Here is a 19871-nt window from a genome sequence, read left to right as displayed (position 1 = left end):
AATTCGTCTTCAGAGTCATCACTGCTGCTGTTCGCATCCAAAAACAAGTTCTCTGATGCATCAACTTCTGAGGAAATGCACCGTTTCCGAGCAGCAGGAGCGCGTGATGTCGACGCGATGATGTAAACAAGGAGCGCCAATCACCTGACTCCGGAGACCATCTGGACGGGCGCAGCGCAGTGGAAAAATAAAACCAAAAGCGAAATTGAAAGAAGGGTTCCTCTATTTCCCACTGGATGACCACACTTGTCAAGGAGTGCTTTGAAAGCGGAAAATTTGAATCTTGAAATTATCGATAGCGGGCTGTCAATGTGGGGTAGGCGCAGACAGGAAAGTGTTGAAATGGGTAACGAAGTGTTGGAAGTGGTAGGCGAATATGTCTACTTAGGACAAGTAGTGAGTGCAGATCCGGACCCCAAAAGGAAAATAACTAGGAGAATAAGGTTGCGATCGAGTGCATTTTGAAGGTACTCAAACATCATGCCTAGCAGCTTACTGGTATCCCTCAAGAGGAAAGTATAATAGTTGCATCTTACTGGTATTCGCCTGTGGGGCTGAAACATGGTGGCTAACGAAAAGGGCTCTACTTAAGTTGAGAGCACGGAGGGCTATGGAATGAAAAATGGTAGGTGTAACGTTTGGAGATACAGAGTGGGTCAGAGAAATTACTTGAGTTACTGACAGTCTAGTGGAAATCAAGAAGAAATGGGCAGGACTTGAGTGCAAAGACAAGATAATCGATAGTCCCTAAGAGTAACCAATTGGTTACCAAGGGAAGGAAAGCTTAGCAGGGAGGGGCAGAAAATTGGGTGGATGATGAGGTTAAGAACAAGTGGATGCAGCTAGCACAGGACCAGGCTAATTGGAGGAATATGGGAGAGGCCTTCGCCCTGCAGTGGGTATAATCCAGCTGATGGCGATCATTTGTCTCTTGTTAAGAAAGCAGCTGTCCTAATGGCATTGTTTTTGAAAAGGATTGGATTCATTGTAGCAGTAAGCCAATCTGTGGGAGCCATTAATCTCACAAGTACCATATTTACTCTTTTTAAGGCGAAAGCCTTTTGATGGCTCATACTGTCGTGGACAAAGTGTCCCGTTTTTGCGGCGACTGTGATTGGTCGAGATGGGATGACGTCATGGAGGTCTCAACCAATCAGAGCACCACTACAGTATGCACAAATGAGTCTTTATATGGTCATATGCCAATCAATGATCAGTTACTAATTTGACTGATTGATTGAAATAATTAACGACTAATTATAAATTGTCAATGACTTATGATTGATTACTAATTAATGGTTAATAAATTCATTAATGGCCAATTAATGGTTTAATTATACATTACTGACTAATCAATGTGTAAATAATGTAAAACCTAATAAATTATTATTAATGACCAATCATCAATTACCATTGACTAATGCTCAATTACTAATGACTAATTATTTTAATGAATGCCTAATCAATGACTCGTTAATAATCTAAACTTACATTTCTAGACGTTGTGCAGACAATGCTTGGAACCTTCTAAAAACATGGCACCACTTGACAGCTTAGTGCACTAGCAGAATGTGAAACAGCAGTCGCTCACTTGTAGCAGCATTTATCGCTACATGCGCAAGTTGCCTAGCAGAATGCGGCAATCAGGCTTTCGCCTTTCACTACTTTAGTCGCTAAAGTCTCCCGTAATTTTTTTCACTTCCTCCTTTTCCTTATGGCTCGGTTAAAGTGTCCGCAGAGCATTGTGACATACTGTGCCTTTTCTTTCCTGTAAACCGATTTGAAACACTGCTGATGCCTGCTGTACTGCGTTTATTTCTATATGCTTTGTGGTATGGCGTTCGAGGAAGCGCCAAAGGTGCCGCATAGACGCCAGGATCGAACGCCCAGCGAGGTTAGCTTCGAATAAGCGTGAGTTGCCTGGTGACACCATCACCAGTCGTGACGTCATGATCTGATGTAACATTATGACGTCACTTCCTGATGGCCGGATGTGACATCATCCGTCATAATGACGTTGCATCCTGTCATGGCGTCAGGGCCAGTGACATCACTATACAATTACATCATAGTCACAGTCATCTCTGTCATTACTCATGACTACCATATATTACCGATTATAAGTCGACCCCCCAACTCTCGACCCCCTTTGGGCAAAAAAAGTTAGAAAAGTTAATTTAGACTCCGAATTAAGGTCGACGCTGCCGCACCCTGCGGTTCTAGCTCGGCCAAAAAGTTTTTCGGAAGGCAGAGTCATAAAGAAACATTTATTCGTTCACGAGACATGTCTGACCGTCGTTGCTTGTGAGGACACAGTCGCGATCATCATCTTATGAGCCACTTCTGCCGCTGGTCGTCGGAAGCAGTGCCGAGATGCCGCACGTGGAAAACGCCGCTGAGACCATGTCGGTTGGTAGTCCATAGTAGGCATCGTTGACCCATGCGCCACTTCACCCAAAGAAGCTCTCTGGTCGTGAACCCAATCTCGAACCGCCTCCTCAACGACAGGGTATTGTCCAAACTTCGGCCAGCGAAAAGAACGGCGTGTAGCAGCGCAAGCATAAAGCTTGCTTCTTTGTTTTCTCCAGCCTCTCGCGCACTTTTCTGAGACATCAAACTTCCGCCCCGCTGCGACATTGTTTTCAGACTCGGCGTAGAGGATGACTTGCCGCTTGAAAGCCACGCTGTTGCAGAGGTTGCAGCGGCATCTTGCAAGGCGTCCATCGGGCAGCGACACAAACCACATACACCACTGTTAGCTGTCACGTAGCGGTGCGACGTGCAGAAATGGCGAAACGCACACACAACAACGTTGAACGTTGCACGGTTGCACAACCATGCACAACACGCGAAAATGCTTCTCAGCACATGTGACTGGTCACGTGTAGTCTATTTTTGGATTGGATTTGTAGCTGTCCCATTTGTATCAAATAGCCCGCCCGGCTTTGGCTGTTTTTTCGTAAAACTCCCACAGTTTGTCGATACGTTGCCATCGTATGAAAACAAACCTTTGGTGCATATCTCAATTAAAGTTTTTTTAAGCAGATCTACTTTCGCACTGTGTCTGACAACTATTATGGAATTACAAACGCACGGGTCGTGATATTATCCACAAATCGGTCGAATTTACTTCTGACCCTGCATATAGGCAGACTTTAGTCGACTTCGATTATAAGTCGACCCCCCAACTTTGGAAGGACATTTTATAAAAAAATGTCGACTTATACGTGGCAATATACGGTAATTAGTACTAGTCAGTGACTAGTAAGTCATTGGTACAGGTTAGTGACTAGTCAAGGTATGACATACCGTATTTACTCGCATAATGCTCGCACTCGCATAATGCTCGCACCTTCCACATTGCCTATCGAAAATTGGAATTTTTTTTTTTCCTCGCATAATCATCGCATCCCCAACATCACTGCCGCGAGAGTCGACATGTTGCACCGCGGCAGTCAACTACGCGTAGCGAGCGCCATCTTTCAAGTGCTACTGAAACTAGCTGGCCCCGTTAGGTGCGTGCGCTACCAGGAGGCGCTACCCCACCCAACCGACGATCATCATCACCAGCTCCGACCACTCCGAGCGCCTCGAGAAGGAAACGTCAAGGTGTTTCGTCAGTTTTGTTCCGCTGGTACCGCCGCACGTTCTCCAGAGTTCCGCGCATAGTTCTGCCATTTTGCGAAGACTTTCGTAGGCCTCGCTCAGTGCGTGTTACTTTTGTCACCGTGCTCTCTGTGCCGCTTCGCCATGGGGCGATACGCAAGCTACACCGCTGCCTTTAAGCTAAAAGCTGTCGAGTACGCTTTGGAGCACGGCAACCGCGCTGCCAGCAGACACTTCGGAGTCAACGAGTTTTGTGTCCGCTACTGGAGACGGCAGCACGACAAGCTCAAGGCAACCAGCAAGACGGCGTGCCTTCCGTGGTCCGAAGACGGGAAAGTTTCCTGGGGTTGAAACTGCACTTCTGGACTACATTAAGGCTCTACGGGCGGATGGTTGCGCCGTGTCAATAGATGCGGAACCAGGCGCGCGTAATTGCAAGGAAAGAAGGCATCTCGGCGCAAGATTTCCGGGCAAGTAACGGGTGGGCCACGCGGTTCATCTGTGGAGCTGCTGTGCAGCTGGGTAGCAGATGCATGGAGCATGATTGGCGCTGATGTGGTCGTGAGGAGTTTCAAGAAAACTGGCATTTCCAACGCCCTGGAAGCGACAGAAGACCACTTGGTGTGGGACGAAGATGAAGAGGGTGAAGCTGAGGAAGCCGACGAAGCAGCGACCAGCGATAGCGATGGCAATGTCGACGTGGACTCCGCGGACTCTGAGTGATGGTGATGTTGCGGGCGGCCAGCCTTCGCAAATAAAGTGTTTCTGCAGCTAGTGTTTGTCGTCTCTGTGGTTTTATTACAAACGTAAGTCCTGCTTGCAATTAAAGTTTTGGTTAAATTTACAATAGCTGGCTTGAGAACCCCGGTTCACAGCCTATTTACATTTGCTTTCAGCACTCCAAACCATTGTTCAAAAATTTTCCCCGCGTAATTATCGCACCCCCTAACTTCGCACCGATTTTCTGCGAAAAAAAGTGCGAGGATTATGCGAGTAAATACGGTACTACACCACTGATGACATCATCAATTTCAAGGTACGACATCCTGCACCACCGATGACATTTATTTCAAGGTGCAGCATACTACATCACTGATTACGTCATCATTAGTTTCAAGGCATGACATACTAAACCACTGATGACGTCATCAATAATTTCAAAGTACGACATACTATACCACTGATGACGTATGGTGTAGTATGTCATTTGTGTAGTTTTGCTTTATCACACAATTGGGGTGGGCGCCGTCCGCTGCCACAAAATCATTGGAATGTGTGATAGCAGCAAGCACCTTTTGAAGCGGACGATACTAAAAGCCAACGCCATGATTACAGCTGCTTTCTTTGATGATTTGATGGGTGGAAAGATGGACGACTTTCGAAAAAAAAAAGAAAAATCTCAACTTTTTCTTATATATTAGACCCTCCTTTCAAAGTGACTTATATTTTTCTTGAAAGAAGTGCTGAGTAAATGCGGTATTTCCAGCTAGCCCTTGCATTTCCGGCTGGCTAGTGATGTGGCGTGATGAATCCTGAAACTTCCGCACCATGGTTTTTGTATGCATAAATCACATGGCGTGGCGGTGCGGCCCTATCATCATTTTGGTTTGGTTTGTGTGGTTTAACTTCCCAAAGCGACTCAGACTATGAGAGGCATCGTAGTGGAAGACTCCGAATTTTCGACCACCTGGGGTTCTTCAACATGCACTGACATCGCACATTTTGTTTCGCTATTGCCATCTAAATTGGCACGTAAAAGGGCAACTGCAAAATGTGGCTTGTCTTGGCCCAAGTTTTAGTTCTCATCTGATTGTCAAGGTGGCTGTTGATGCATGGAATGCGAGAGGACTTCATTAAATCGAAAGTGCGGCATTAAATGTTCAATCTGTGGTTTTCAATAGACACAAGTTGGGAAATAAAAATGCATTACATCGTGAATTTGTTGTACTTTGAGGTTCTTTATTTTGAGGTCAGACTGTACTTGTTAGCTGTAACAAACAGTTGGTAATAGCGTAAGGGACGAAGGACAAAGGAACAGGAAACACTCACCCCTTGTTTTTTATCTAAAATGAATTACTACCATCTCACCCAACTCTGCAACCGTGAACATCCCATGCTCTTTTGTCTTTTGTCCGTACTTCTCTACATCATGCAACACCAACTAGCCTGGCAGCTTGGTCTCCTTTCATGATTGCCATGACATCACGGCCAAACCGCCCCGCAATGGTTAAGATTCTTACTACTGTGCCGGAGTACCCTGGTTTGAAGCCAACTGCCGGCGGCTGCATTTCGATATAGGTGAAACGGGGTGGGGCCTGTGGGCTGTGCGATATCTGTGCACGACCACCCCTGGTGATTGAAAAGCCTGAGTCACTTGGGGACGTTAAACTCTAGAAAAGAAATGAAACCATCCCCTTGCCTTGAGGCTGGTGGGTTCAAGGTATAATTGAAGTATGTTTTTCTGACAAAGCATTCATTGCTTCACTCTTCAATCCGCCTTTTGCGCGAGGATGTGGCGCCATCATGCGGGAGCGGGCGGGAAACACATTGAGCGGCAGTGTAGCAGACGACGCGAAGGCCCACCATACGAAATGGCCACGCCAACGCTGGTAGAAAGCGAAAGCTTCCCCCCTTTTTTGGCCTCGGAGCGGAAAGTAGTGACAGTGATTGCAGCATATCATGTTCACGCAGTATGGGGGAAGGTAGAGCGTTTTCACAATCCACTCATAACGCACGTACGCATATACTATCTTCGTATTGTAAGAGCGTGTAGCGTGGGCTGTGTTCGACGTGACAGAATGAGACGCTCTCAGCGTGCAGGTTTTCGGCAGACAGGAGAGCGTGGGGGCAGAGAGAGAGAGAGGGATCTCAAAGGGCAAAGCAGCCAGGGGTTTGTTGATGCTGCAGAGCTAGGTGGAATAGTCTCCTGTGACTTTGAGCGGCGCATATCTTGAGTTACCGAGCACAATGCGGTCACCGCGGCGCCGGCATGGCGCAATGGGCGTCGCTTCCTCCTCGCGTCATCTACAACCGTGCAGCTATAGGATTTCATCCACGAAGATCGGCAGAGAGGCACGTATGCACACCCTGTGAAAAGGGCATTGTCCCGGCCGGAATGCACACCTGCAGGAAACGCGCTGCATTTTTCTGGCAATGGATGATTCAGAGCTGTAGCCGGTTTCTGGCCTCAGGAGTCAGAACGGATGTGGTCGCAGTGGTGGAAAGGTTCTCGGTGCGCAGGGAATGGTCATTCTGTTGTGAAAGGATCTCCAACGTTCATTTCTGCCTCCGCCGCGATTTCTGCGGAATCAACAACTTGGTGACACGTGTGAATCTCCTACATATCGGATGCGCATCTCGGTCAGGAACCAACCCTGTTCTACGTCCAGAGCGATCCACTCTGCAAGTGAACGAGCATGAACCCTCCAGGAGACTCATTTATTGTGCCGGGCGGTTTCCTTGCCGTTGCAAACGGTTGGACGTAGACGACGAGTATCAAGCTCCCTAACTAAGTGCATCTGATTGCGTACGCCAAAGGAACAAAATCCGGATGCTTTGGCGTGCACGAAGGCGAGCCTTTAATTAAAAAAAAATACTGTGCGTTGTGCAAGAGTGTCAAGTGCGTCATATGCTCCGAGCGGCAAAAACACAGATACTACAGGTATGTATGCATCTAAACGAAATATGCATGATGAAAAGTACCTACTGGAATTTTCACCCAGGCTGTAGCGCACCAGGGATAGCTGCAATGAGGATTTTTTCGGTGCGTGATTGCTTTAGTTGCGCCGGGGCCTGGAGGCGATGTATTTTGTCCTTTCTTTTCTTTATGTGCGAAAGGGCTAGGTAGCTTAGATATCACAGGCGGCTCTGTGCGCTAGGCCGTAATATTTAGCATGTTTTATCGTGTCTGCCTAACAAGAAAAAAAATACGGCGTTTTAATGCACGGCCGTTCGCGAGCCTCATGACCAGCTCAACCACTCGGCTCGCTAACGGCGGTGCATCACAACAAACGCCCAATTTTTCTTTTCTTTTTAGTCAAGCGGCAGTCGCGATAAAACATGCTAAATATTACGGTCTAGCGCACACAGCCACCTGTGATATCTGCGCTACCCGGCCCCTTCGCACATAAAGAAAACAAACGACAAAATACATCGCCATCAAACGCGCCGAACAAATGCTCATTGCGGCTATCACTGGTGGGTTACAGGCTTGGTGCAAACTCCGGTAGATACTTTCCATTATGCACATTTCCTTTAGATGCATACATACCTGTAACGAAGTGTTTTTCGCACAGTCGAAAGTACGCAGTAGGTAGCTAAGGTCGGCCATTCACATCTTGACGCTTGGTGGCCCTAATTGTAGCTTCACGTCGTTGTTGGCCGCGGCTCTGCAAAGGAAACCTGAAAAACCGCGTCTTGCATCTTGGCGCGCTTAGAGAGTGGCAACCGTACGCGGCAGATGTGGTTGGCATCGCTTTGCCAAGCCTGTGACGGCCACCGTGCCGCCCGGTGCCGCCAGCCCCCGTGCACTGGCGGCGCCGAGAAACGCCGTCGACGCCGCTCAATGTGTTTCCATCGGTCGCCGCTACGACTTCGCGCATGCGCAGAAAACTCGCGCAAAAGGCGGATTGTGTGGGGCAACGGAATTGAGGATGGGTGGTGGTTTTGGGAGGAGCCCTGACCAATGAGACTAACTTTGAAATGTAACCATATGCAGGCCCAGCAGAAGCTCGGTGAAGAGCAGGCGGCCCAGCTGCAGCGGTTTCGCGATGAGTCTCGGCTGCTGCAGCAGCGGGTGCACCAGCTGGAGGCGGAGCTGCAGCAGGCCTCGGCGTCTGTTTGCGAGCGTGTGCGCTCACGGGAAGAGGAGCTGGAGCAAGCCCATCGGGAGGCTCTGGACCGGGAGCGGCAGGAGGCCGAGGCCCGCCTCTCCCAGGCCCGGGAGCAGGCCGATGCCCTGGAGGCGGTGTGCGCCCAGCTGCGTCAGCGGCTGGACCAGGAAGCCCAGAGCCTGGCGGCCCAGCGCAATGCCTCCGAGGGCAAGGTCAAGGAGCTGAGCAAGGTGCACCAGCTGGAGCTGGAGGCGGAGCGGGCGGAGCACCAGCGCCGCCTGGATGCTCTGGAGCAGCGCTGCCAGGAGCAGGCCCACCTGGCCGAGGAGCTGCGGGCCCGCCTGTCCGAGGCCGTCCAGACCCACAGCCGTGAGGTAGGTCTCTTTTTCTATGGTCATTTCATGTACAGATTTAAGCCGCACCAAGAAGACGGAGCACAGGCTTCCAGCTACAGTAAAACCTCAATCGTTCAAACTCACACAGTTCAAAATGATTGAATTTCGGCGGTCCCATGATATCTAATGCAAATATAACCTTACAGTTCAAAGGAGGGGGGGGGGGGGGGGGGGCGGCAATGAAAATATGCCATGAGAAGTTGCAGTGAGCTTTGGAAGCATGCTGTCACATGCGGGTAGCCAGCAGACAGTAGTCGGCCGACTTTGGAAACTGGATGATGCTGCATGTGAACATGATACCTAGTTTTATAGGGTAAAAGGCTTTTGTTAGACCTTGGGTCGTACGGTCAACAAATGTGGGCACCGGCAAACTGTTGTTCTAGGTCCAAAATCTGGATGCAATTCATAAGTAAAAATCAAACCTTTCCCCTTTGAGGGATGGTGTTAAGGTGGAACACTAAAACCTGTCTAAAATTCGTTCATTTTTGATATCCTGAGACGTTTATCTGCAAATGTTCGTGGAAAAATACCACCCATTTCGCATGTTATAGCATTCCAAAGTTGCGCATCTGAATGCTTGGCCCTTTAATTTCTTGGGATATTTGAATGAAATTTTCAGGGTATGCTCATAGTACACACATTTGAAGAACTACCAAGTTTCATGGAGTTGGGTAATCGGTTCTCAAATTAGAGGAGTATATCAAGATAGTTTACATGGGTCCCTAGGGGCAGGCCTGGAGAATTTGCAAAATGTGCTAGCAGTGTGAAATTTGTTATGGTCATTCCTGGATAGTTTCCCCAGGGCAAGGCAATTCCCTTTTTCCAAATTTCCTCTCTGAAAAATTTTAGTACAGCCCCAAATTTAGCGTTAAAATTTACACCTGACTTAACAATATTTTAATTGACTGCCCCTAATTACACATGAAAGATTTTGAAAAAAACAAATTGTCTTGCCTTCAGAAATTTACTTAGGTATGTAACAAAAAAAAACTCATGAGAATCCAATAAGCGGTTCTTGAGATATGACTTGCCCTAGCAGCCACACCGTGCAAAAATTGATTCTGAGAAAACTTCTCTTAAAGGTTGAGAGAACAATAACTTTTTGTTTTTCAGGACGGGCTCATGACATTAACAAATGAAAAACCACCAAGTTTCATAGAATTGTGCATGCTAGTTCTCAAGTTACAGAAGCATATCAAATTGGTTCGAATAGGCGTGGCTTGCTTCCGATTGGGAGGCTTGCGGCGGCAGCGGCTTTCGAGTTTCCCGCGCTCAAATTCAGGGCTGCGTTTGGGCAAAGCGCACGCTCCGCGAGAACGCGGAGCATCGGGCGATTGCTATTGGCTGCAGTGCTCACTGGGTACTTATGGGATCACACCTACGCACAGCCGGCGTGGTAGGCGAGCTCTCGTACCAACTGCACACAGGCGTTACTCGTACGCGACACGTGTCCCCAACTCGTGACGCAAAGTCGCAGCCACGGCAGGTCCGGACGAAATAGGCAACGAACTGGGCATGCTAGGTAACAGTTTATTAACCCTAACGCAAGGCAACAACACACACTGTGGAAGAATGTTCTATCCGATAACATAAGAGTTCGGGGGGCGCTCACCGGTTTGTCGTAGTCGTCCGCTGGTTGGGAAGGTCAAGATCTGACCAGGGTCTCCGGGTGCAAGCGAGGCAAAAGCCCTTCCTCTCCCGGGCACCGCGGTTTTATCCTTCTCGGTATTTCATACCGAGAAGTAATCGGTTGCTTCTCGAGACCAGACGAGAGAACTGGTCTCGAGAAGCAAGTCGTTCCTCCTCGTGTTTGGAATGTTACCCTTCCCTAGGTTACCAGCGCGATGCTGTGGTGTCGCAGCATTTTATGGGCAGTGAGGGAAACGCTAAGTGCCTTCTCTCCCACCCTCTCCTGGCGAGCGTCCGTCGTCTCTTGACTCAGCCGTGCTCGTCGCTTGTTAGAAAGGACATACCGTAAAAACCCGCGTATAATACGAACCCGAATATAATACGAGGTGAAATTCTGGAGACGCGAAATGGAAAAAAAAAAGTTTTTACCGCATATAATACGAGAGAGAAAAAACAAGACATTTATTGAAATCGGACCTCACACTCCAATCACTTTCATCTTCAGCAGCGCTTTCCTCGGAAATTTCTTTGTCGGACAAATCATCCCACAGGTACTCATCTTCTGTGCCATCGAGGGCGTTTGAGATGCCGCACTTCTTAAACGAACGGCGCACAAGCTCCTCTGGGATGCTTGCCCACGCGTCCACAATCCATTTGCACAGCGTGGCTGGCGATGCTCGCTTCAGCCGCCCGGCCGGCGTCACTGCAGGCTCACCTGACCGCATCCATTCCGCGTAGCATCGCTTGACTGCGTCCTTGAAGGGTTTGTTGACACAAACGTCGAGAGGCTGAAGTTGTGAGGTCATCCCACCCGGAATCACAACAAGTTCTGTGCGGCAGTCGCTTAGCAGCCTTTTCACCGAGTCGGCCAAATGGCAACGAAACGCGTCCAGCACGAGGATGGATGGAAAGGACAACAGTGCACCGGGCCGTTTGCACCACACTGACTTCACCCAGTCGAGGACAAGATCCTCGTTCATCCAACCTTTTTCGTGGCATCTCACGATGACATTCTTCGGCAGCTCCTCACCTTTCGGCATTGTCTTGCGCTTGAAGATGACATAGGGCGGGAGCTTGCGGCCGTCTGCCGTGCACGATAGCATGACTGTAACCCGCGTCTTCTCGTTTCCAGTAGACCGGATACAAACTTGTTTAGAGCCTTTCTCATGGACGGTGAGGGGCGATGGCATGTCCAGGTAAACCGGCGTCTGGTCAGCATTGCCTATTTGCCCCAGCTGAAAGTTTTTGGTCTTTCGCAAAGAAATCACGTGGCGCTGAAAAGCCACCAGCAGCTCTTCGAAGGATTCGGGCAGCTTTTGTGAAATCGAGGTTCGCCGGCGTAGCGAGAATCCAGCACGGCACATATAGCGATGTATCCAGTGCTTGCTTGCTTTGAAGGCGGAGCTCGGAATTCCCTTTTCCCTTGCAAGCTCCCTAGCTTTTGCTTGCATAAGCTCTACGCTCACAGCTAGATGCGATGCTCGCTGTTCTCGTACGAACTCCGTCAGAGCGAGTTCAATTTCCGGGAATGCGCCATTCTTTGGCCCGCGAAAGCTTCTTCGCATTCCCTTGCACGCGAAAAGGGCTTCTTTCTGTCGTCGCCATCCGCGAATGCTTCCCTCGGTGACGCCAAACTGCCTCCCGGCCGCACTGTTGCCGATGTTTTCAGCAACTAAAATCACCTTTCTCTTAAAAGCAGCCGAGTACTGTTTCCGAGACCCTGGCATCCTGCTCGTTCACTTAAAGAAAAAAGCGTGCACTTTTTCGCGAACCGTGGTTTGCACGAGAGCACATGCGCTGATGCTGTGCGCACTCGACGACTCAACAACAAAGAGACGACACCTCGACGTCGTGGCCACTGCGGGGTGCGGCCACGTTAGGGCAACGAAGCCAAGCCGTAGCCGCACATCGATAACAAAGCCAAGCCGTAGCCACGCGGCAACAACGAAACCAAAACTTCTCGCAAAACTTTGACATTTTGGTTGGGATCCGCAAATAATACGAGGCGGAAATTTGGAACGCTGAAAGTTGGAAAAAAAACTCGTATTATACGCGGGTTTTTACGGTATATTATGGTGAGGCTACCAAAAAAAAAACCAGAAAATAATATGCCTCTGCCCGTGCCACTAGGTGTAACGGGCTGGTTAGAAAGGACAGTGCGATATACGTGTATCCCCACAGTACATTAGATTTTCCAGTCTCTGATTACTTGCTGACGCAGCGTTATGGTCACATGACCTTGCAAACTCCTTCCAGCGTTTGCTTTCAGCGGACGATCATGTCACAGGACTCGGTTCTTTCGCAGTAACGCCAGTAACGTCGCACACACGTTTATCTTCTGTGTAACACTATAAAGATGGTGATTTTTGCAATGGTTTGCCATACATTAGCGAAGTTCCTCCCAGCTTATTGCATTTGAAACGACATTTACAATTAGCATTAGCTGCTTTAGTACTCGGCGTTTTGCTTGCGACGCTTTCAGACCTGTGCGTTGAGAAGAACTTCACAGCGCGAACAAAAATCAGTGTTCTGGGGCTCTGGACGCTTCAAAGCGAAGATGTGAAGCTGGAGCTTATATCATTATTTAGCGCGCAATATCGTCTGCAGGATCACGAAAAGTACCCAGAATGCACTTGGAGTCTAACTGAATATGGCCGCCGACTCAGGAGCTTTACTTGTGGGCAGGGCTTCTGGGCTGCCCGAGGAAAAACGAACACAAACAGCTGTCGGCAAGCAGTCCTGGACAGTCCGGGATTGATAATCGAATGTACCCACTGACACGTCGGTCTGCGCCGGCTACCTCCCCGCATCGCCTGCTCTGGCTCTTTGCTGCCGTTGTTGGCTATCTTTGTACTTCTTCGCCTTTGCCATTTCTGCGATCGCCGGATTTAAGATCTCTAGTCGTGCCCTCTGAACAGTTTCGAGCAACGTGTTAAACGTTGCGTGGTCGCTCACGATGCCTCGAGATACAACGCGCGTTCAGTGCACAGAAGTGAAGGCCATCCTCCTGGCTAGGCGTGCCGACGACGACTACTGCATCGACACCTGCAGTGTCCTAGCATCTGTTACAGTGGAACTTGGAAAGCAAGAAAATAAAAAAAATGCCCTAGTCTTGCCCCATGACACATATCCATAAATTACCTCAATGAATTTCGCAATGCCAATACATTCCGCAAATTCTACAGGCCTGGATTCATGCGACCCATATTACAGTAGAACCCCGTTCATACGTTTTTCACTGGTCCGAGAAAACAAAAAACGTAACAGCCGGGAAAACGCAACAGTGAGGAAGGCCCCGAAAAGGAACGAGAACTGTGCAGCTTTCACTTACAAACAATTTATTTCCGCAAAGTGACGTTTCTTTTGCTCGCTAGAAAACACCAGGCGCTTCTCAATAGCCTGGAAAGCCGCATTGCTGTCCGCGTCGCTTTGAGGTGCGACATACCTACAGAGGAGGTCCAGAGCCGCGACCGCTTCTCCAAAGCTCGGATCCGACAAATGCTCGGAATCGTGTGGCTCGAGCTCATCATCAGAATCTGCGGCTTCACTCGCGACCGAGCTCGCAACAATATCACCGATACTCTGGCAATCCGATGTCACGATGGCAGCATCCACTATGACATAGTCATCGTATGTGAGTCCCGTGGCACCCAGCGCATCCATCGCCTCAGTGAGCTCTTGATCGCAAGAGGCTGCTTCCAACTCCCCAGCATCTGTGCCAGGAAATTCTCCTTTGCCGTCAGTGCGAAAGCCACACTGCGCGAAGCAGTGGTGTGCAGTTGATGCGGCCACTGCAGCCCACGCTGAAGCGACATAGTGCATAGCGTCAAGCACCGAAATGGTCGTAGGCTGCTGTCCATGATCAATACGCGCAAGACAGCGCTTCACAACACACTTCCGGTAGGAATGCTTCAGGTTCTTTATGATGCCGGCATCTAGCGGCTGCAGATGGCTTGTAGTGTTCGGTGGGAAGAACACAAGCTTGACGTTCCGAAGAAACTGCGGATCTCTTGGGTGGGCAGCACAATTGTCTAGAAAAAGGAGAACACTCCTGCACTGGGATCCCATCTTGTTGTCGAAGTAGCGAAGAAATTCTTCGAACAACGAACACGTCATCCACGCGCGACTGTTACTTCTGTAGTGACATGGCAGCAGGCGAGTGTTCTTCAAGCACTGCGGGTTCCGATATTTGCTTATTACGGAACCATCCATGTTGCAGCAAAGGAGCACCGTCAATCGCTCTTTGCTGTTTTTGCCTCCGTGACACTCTTCTCCTTTCAGGCTTAGGGACTTCGACGGCTGCACCCGAAAAAAAAAAGCCTGTTTCATCGGCGTTGTAGATGTCACGAGGCGCATAGTCCTTAATTAGTATAGCAGATAGTGTGGCCTTCCAATCGTCAACTGTTGCCAAGTTCACACTTGCTGATTCACCGCTTACTGTCTTGTACGCGATGCCGTGCCTCTTCCGGAAACGGTCGAACCAGCCATTCGACGCCGCAAAGTTCGTGATGCCCAGTCTGTCGGTGATGTCCACTGCCTTCTTGCGCAAAATGCTGCCATCAAAGTTGACGCTGGCAGCGCGAGCTTGCTTGAATCAGGTCAGAAGAGCCTTGTCGAGGTTTCCATACTTGGCCCCACGAGCCTGCTTAGCTTTCGGGCCGAAAAGCGCTGCATTGCCTTCAATCTCGGGACGCTTTGAGACGATGCTGTTAAGCGTCGATGGTGGCAGACCAAGATCTTTGGCAATATCAATTCTTTTCCGCGCTGGCTGCCTGTTGACAGCGTTGAGTGCGTCCAGCTTTTCCTGGAGGGAAAGCGCCTTCCGCTTGCGCGACGCCATCGAAGAACGTCAGATCACGATCGTCTGATACAAAGGACAAGGGTTAGTTCGACCGGTTCATAACCGGCTTTGTCGTGGACTGGTTCGACGGAAGAATGGATGAATGAAGCTGAACCCTTTGAATCGGGCGGTGGCGGTGCATGCCACCTAGCTGACGTTCACGAGGCAGATGGCCATCTTTGGCGGCCTCTCCAACTCGCGTACGGCTTCTTGAAGTTAGTTCCATAGCCAAGCCTAGCCAAGACTCTTCAAAAGTCAAAATGGTGGTCGGCGTGCGTTGCCTCAGGCGGGCTCGCGGTGACCAGTTGCGACGTATCATGCGGGAACGTTTTCACAGCTACAACATAACGAGGATCCCAATACATTGGATCCTACTGTAGCAATGCCGGCCTTCCGCTTGCGCGACGCCATCGAAGAACGTCAGATCACGATCGTCTGATACAAAGGACAAGGGTTAGTTCGACCGGTTCATGACCGGCTTTGTCGTGGACTGGTTCGACGGAAGAATGGATGAATGAAGCTGAACCCTTTGAATCGGGCGGTGGCAGTGCATGCCACCTAGCTGACGTTCACGATGCAGATGGCCATCTTTGGCGGCCTCTCCAACTCGCGTACGGCTTCTTGAAGTTAGTTCCATAGCCAAGCCTAGCCAAGACTCTTCAAAAGTCAAAATGGTGGTCGGCGTGCGTTGCCTCAGGCGGGCTCGCGGTGACCAGTTGCGACGTATCATGCGGGAACGTTTTCACAGCTATAACATAACGAGGATCCCAATACATTGGATCCTACGGTAGCAATGCCGGGACCGGATGAAAGCGACGTAACAGCCGGGAAAACGCAGCAGTGAGGAACGTAACAACGGGGTTCTACTGCATATACTTCTCTAACTTGAGAACCAGCAAACACAGTTTTATGAAACTTAATAGTTATTGAAATGTCCATGCTATGAGCCTTTCCTAAGAATTTCATTGCGATATCTTGACAAACAAAAAGCTAGTGTTCTCTCAACCTCTAAGGCCATTTTCTCAGAATCACTTTTTTGCCTAGTGTAGCTGCGTAGGACAGCCGTATCTCGGGAACCACGGATCAGATTTTCATGAGGTTTCTTTCATTCCATACCTCAATAATTTTCCGAGGGCAAGACAGTTTTCGTTTTTCAAAATATTGTGTCTAGAAACAATGAAAATTTGGTTGGTGCACGTCTGATTAATAACATTGATTTTGAGACTGCTAAAATGTCTCTGTGAGGAAATTTGGAAAAAAAGAATTGTCTTGCCCTGGGGTAACTATCCAGGAATGACCATAATGAATTTCATAGTGCCAGCACGTTTTGCAAATTCTTCAGGCCTGCCCCAAGGGACCTATGTAAACCATCATGATATAGTCCGCTCCCGATAATTAGAAGTCGCTTAATTGGAATTTTCGATTAATTAGAAGTGATGATATGGTCCTGGCTGTTTTGTATTCAATCCAGTAGAAATATCACTCAGTAATTCGAAGTTGAAAAGCTTAGAGTAACTCTTAATTAGAAGTTATTTTTCAATCGAGAATCACGACGACCGCCATTTGAGATACCATCGTGGCTAGGCGGCAGCACCGCTTTCTTGAAACTGCTCAACGGCAAGATACACCGATGCAGTCGTAAGCGCCTGCAATGCCTCTCACCTCGAAGTGATGAGAGTAGGCTTGATGAGTCGCTATGCGATGGCAGCGTTGTAAACGTCCCGTGGAGCATAGCTCGTGATTGTTGGGAGGTTGTCGGAAAGCCACGCATCGACGCCCTCGTTGCTCACAGACGCGGCCTCGCCGACGACCGCCTTGAAAACAATTCCGTGGCGAGCCTTAAACCGGTGGAGCCATCCATTGCCTGGGCGGAAATCGGGAAAGTCCAAAAGGAAGGCGAAGTCTTTAGCCTTGGAGAGCATCAGCGGTCCACTGATCGGAACGTTGCGAGACAGCGAACCACTTCAGCAGTGCGTCCTCGTCCGCGTAGGTCGCCTTCCGAAGGCGCTTTCTAGTCGTCGGGTCGGCATTCACGGTAGCAGCAAGAATCTTTTCCTTGCCCTTAGCAATGGTTGAAATGGTCGATTTCGACAGTCCGTACTTCTTGACCAGTTCGCAGTTTTTTGCACCTTGAGCAAGTTCATTAACAATGGCCATCTTCGTTGCGATGTCGACAGCTTTCCTTTTAGCACCTGAAGGGGTCGGCGTACAGTCCTCCATCGCACCAGGCGCAAGTCAAGCCCTTGGGCTCGCGCGTTGAGGCAGCCTTCAACTCCCCGATCCGGGAAAGGCACGGATGCGGCAACGATGTCAACGCAGTGCCATCGCACAGAAAGAATCGACGGCGCAATGCCCTCAGCGCGGGGTGGCAATGGAGCAACAAATGGAGAACCGGTTCGAGCCGGTAGAGCAGGCGCCTCACTTTCCGAATTGGGCGACGCAGATCACGTGGATGCATCACAGTAACGCGGGCGGCGCCACTTTCTCTTTCGTCACCGTGCGCGCTTTTTCGTTTTCATTTCTCAACGCGCGCTTTTTCTTTTTTTTTTACTTTATTTTACCCGCAAAGGAGCGCTGGGGGACGCTTTGTGCACTCTGTGTTCGCGTCGTGTCAGGGGAACACAAAGTGCGCGAAATTCACCCGCGGCAACTATGGGGGCCCGACAGCTTCGCGTTCGCTCTAACCGAGTGTTAAGGCCGCAACAGTTCATTCTATGTGAGACACTGTGCCATTGCCCCAATATATATTTTGACGGTAGCACCGCCCTCGTTCTTACTAAGTGAGTGTTCGTTATATCTGTGGCTGTTATAAGTGGGCTGGACTGTAACGAGCATTTACTGCAATTGTCCTTGCAAGAACAAATATGTCAGTGAACATAATGTGTGGTCCTGATATACTGATACCAAAATGAGTGCATTCGCTTTGCAACCTCCGTGTAGTTGGCGCTGAAGTCGTGGCATGGGATTGTCATTCTGACGGTCACACTGTAATCGCTGTCAGCGCATAACTAGTGATATCTTGCACCGTGTAACATTCAGAAGCAAGTTTATTTAGGCAAGGTTTGGGATTTCGTGTGTCGTGGGATGCCGTTTCACGACTGCCACTGTGCCACCAATTCTGCATGACATCTATTGTGGCATTAAATGTTGCTTGGGCACCTTTCAGACATGATAGTTGCCCGAAAAAGACTCGAAAAAGACAGGGTACGGGATGACCCGTACCGTCTTGTGCATGTCTTTTTCGCACAACTGTCATGTCTGAAATATTGCCAGACAACACATCCTACTGTTGCTTAGACATAATTTTTTCATATGCTGCCACGATTATGATGCCCGTAAATAGATGACAGGATGTGGTGATGCAACTTTCTTTCTTATCTCTGGCAACATTTTCACGGCTAGGGAGCGGCACTAGGCCAATGAGGTCTAGCGGCGTGACTTTCTCAAAATGGTGCCTAACCACAAGCAGTCCACGTCGCGAACAAGTCAGTTTGCCATTTTGGTCATGTGTGTCGGGAAACCAATAGCAGCTCATGTTTTGCGCTGTTCTCTTGTTTTGTTTTATGCTCTGATGGGCTTATTCTCGATTGTGAGCTGAAATATAGTAATAACCTGAATCGCAATGTTTCAAATGAGATCAAGACTGTCTACGGAGCCAATATTTCTCGAACTTAAAGCCTTCAAAGTTTGGCATGATTTCTCTTTAAATTAACGGGTCACATGCACAGATTCGAGTCTTTTGAATGCTGTAATGAGCAAATTAGGCAGTATTTTTCAGGGAAACTTTGGATGTAGCTATGTATAGGTACAGTTGAACTTCGCTATAACGAAGTCCTACATCCAGCTGAAAATTCCGTTAAATTGCGAACTTCATTACGTCGAGGCCGCTATGTTTTAGCTGCCCAATTGAAGTACAACATGTTTGTGGAACACTTATGGGAACATGTAAATTACGAATTCAGAAAATAAGAAATTCTATCAATAATAGCTAACAAGTGCACCGGATGTTTTGTTTAACGGGACATTGCCCTATTATAGTGAACTAGATTTAGTCGTATGTATGTATCGCACCTTGGGTGAGGCAATCTTCGTTCAGGCTTCATGTGCACGTACCATATTTACTTGCATAAGAGCCCACCTCTCACTTTGCCACTGAGAACTTGGCAAAATAAGGAAAAAAAAAAACCATCAGCCCATTCCTTTCTATTTCTTGGCAGTGCGCTGCGCCGGTGGGTCCTTACCTTTAGTGGTGGGGCAAGGGGGGAGGGGTGCAAACTTGGCAGAGTGCCATCAGCCTTGAGAGGAGTGCCTGCGGTGGCCTGCTCTGCTCGTTGCGTTGCGCACGCACCTTTTGATGGGAAAAATGCAAAGAGCCAGCGTCATGATTGTGGCTGACCGCATGCTTTCTTTGATGATTGATGGCTGGGATGGACTCGTTAGCCCTCTCCTCAAGCTCTCGTGAATTTTTCCTGAAAAAAAGAAATGGGTTCATTACGCGAGTAAATACAGTATTTCCGGTTAGCGCTTTTTCATTAACTGGCCAGTTACGCCATGGCATGACGTGTCCTA

General features: G+C 49.0%; 1 protein-coding gene across 5 annotated transcripts in view; it reads left to right on the top strand.

Annotated features, from left to right (window-relative positions):
- Positions 1-19871, top strand: part of LOC146177893 (uncharacterized) — a 206803-nt gene that overhangs the window by 84673 nt on the left and 102259 nt on the right. For all 5 annotated transcript variants that reach the window (XM_084580636.1, XM_084580635.1, XM_084580634.1 and 2 more), the window contains exon 8: positions 8324-8812. In XM_084580636.1, coding sequence (XP_084436762.1) covers positions 8324-8812 — 489 coding nt within the window. The remainder of the gene's footprint in view (positions 1-8323; positions 8813-19871) is intronic.

The sequence above is a fragment of the Amblyomma maculatum genome, chromosome 10, assembly GCF_055883805.1.
Source record: "Amblyomma maculatum isolate TAMU_Amacu chromosome 10, ASM5588380v1, whole genome shotgun sequence".
Taxonomy (NCBI): Eukaryota; Metazoa; Arthropoda; class Arachnida; order Ixodida; family Ixodidae; genus Amblyomma; species Amblyomma maculatum.
The sequence above is the reverse complement of the archived record's forward strand: the minus strand, read 5'-3'. Positions and strand labels throughout refer to the sequence as shown.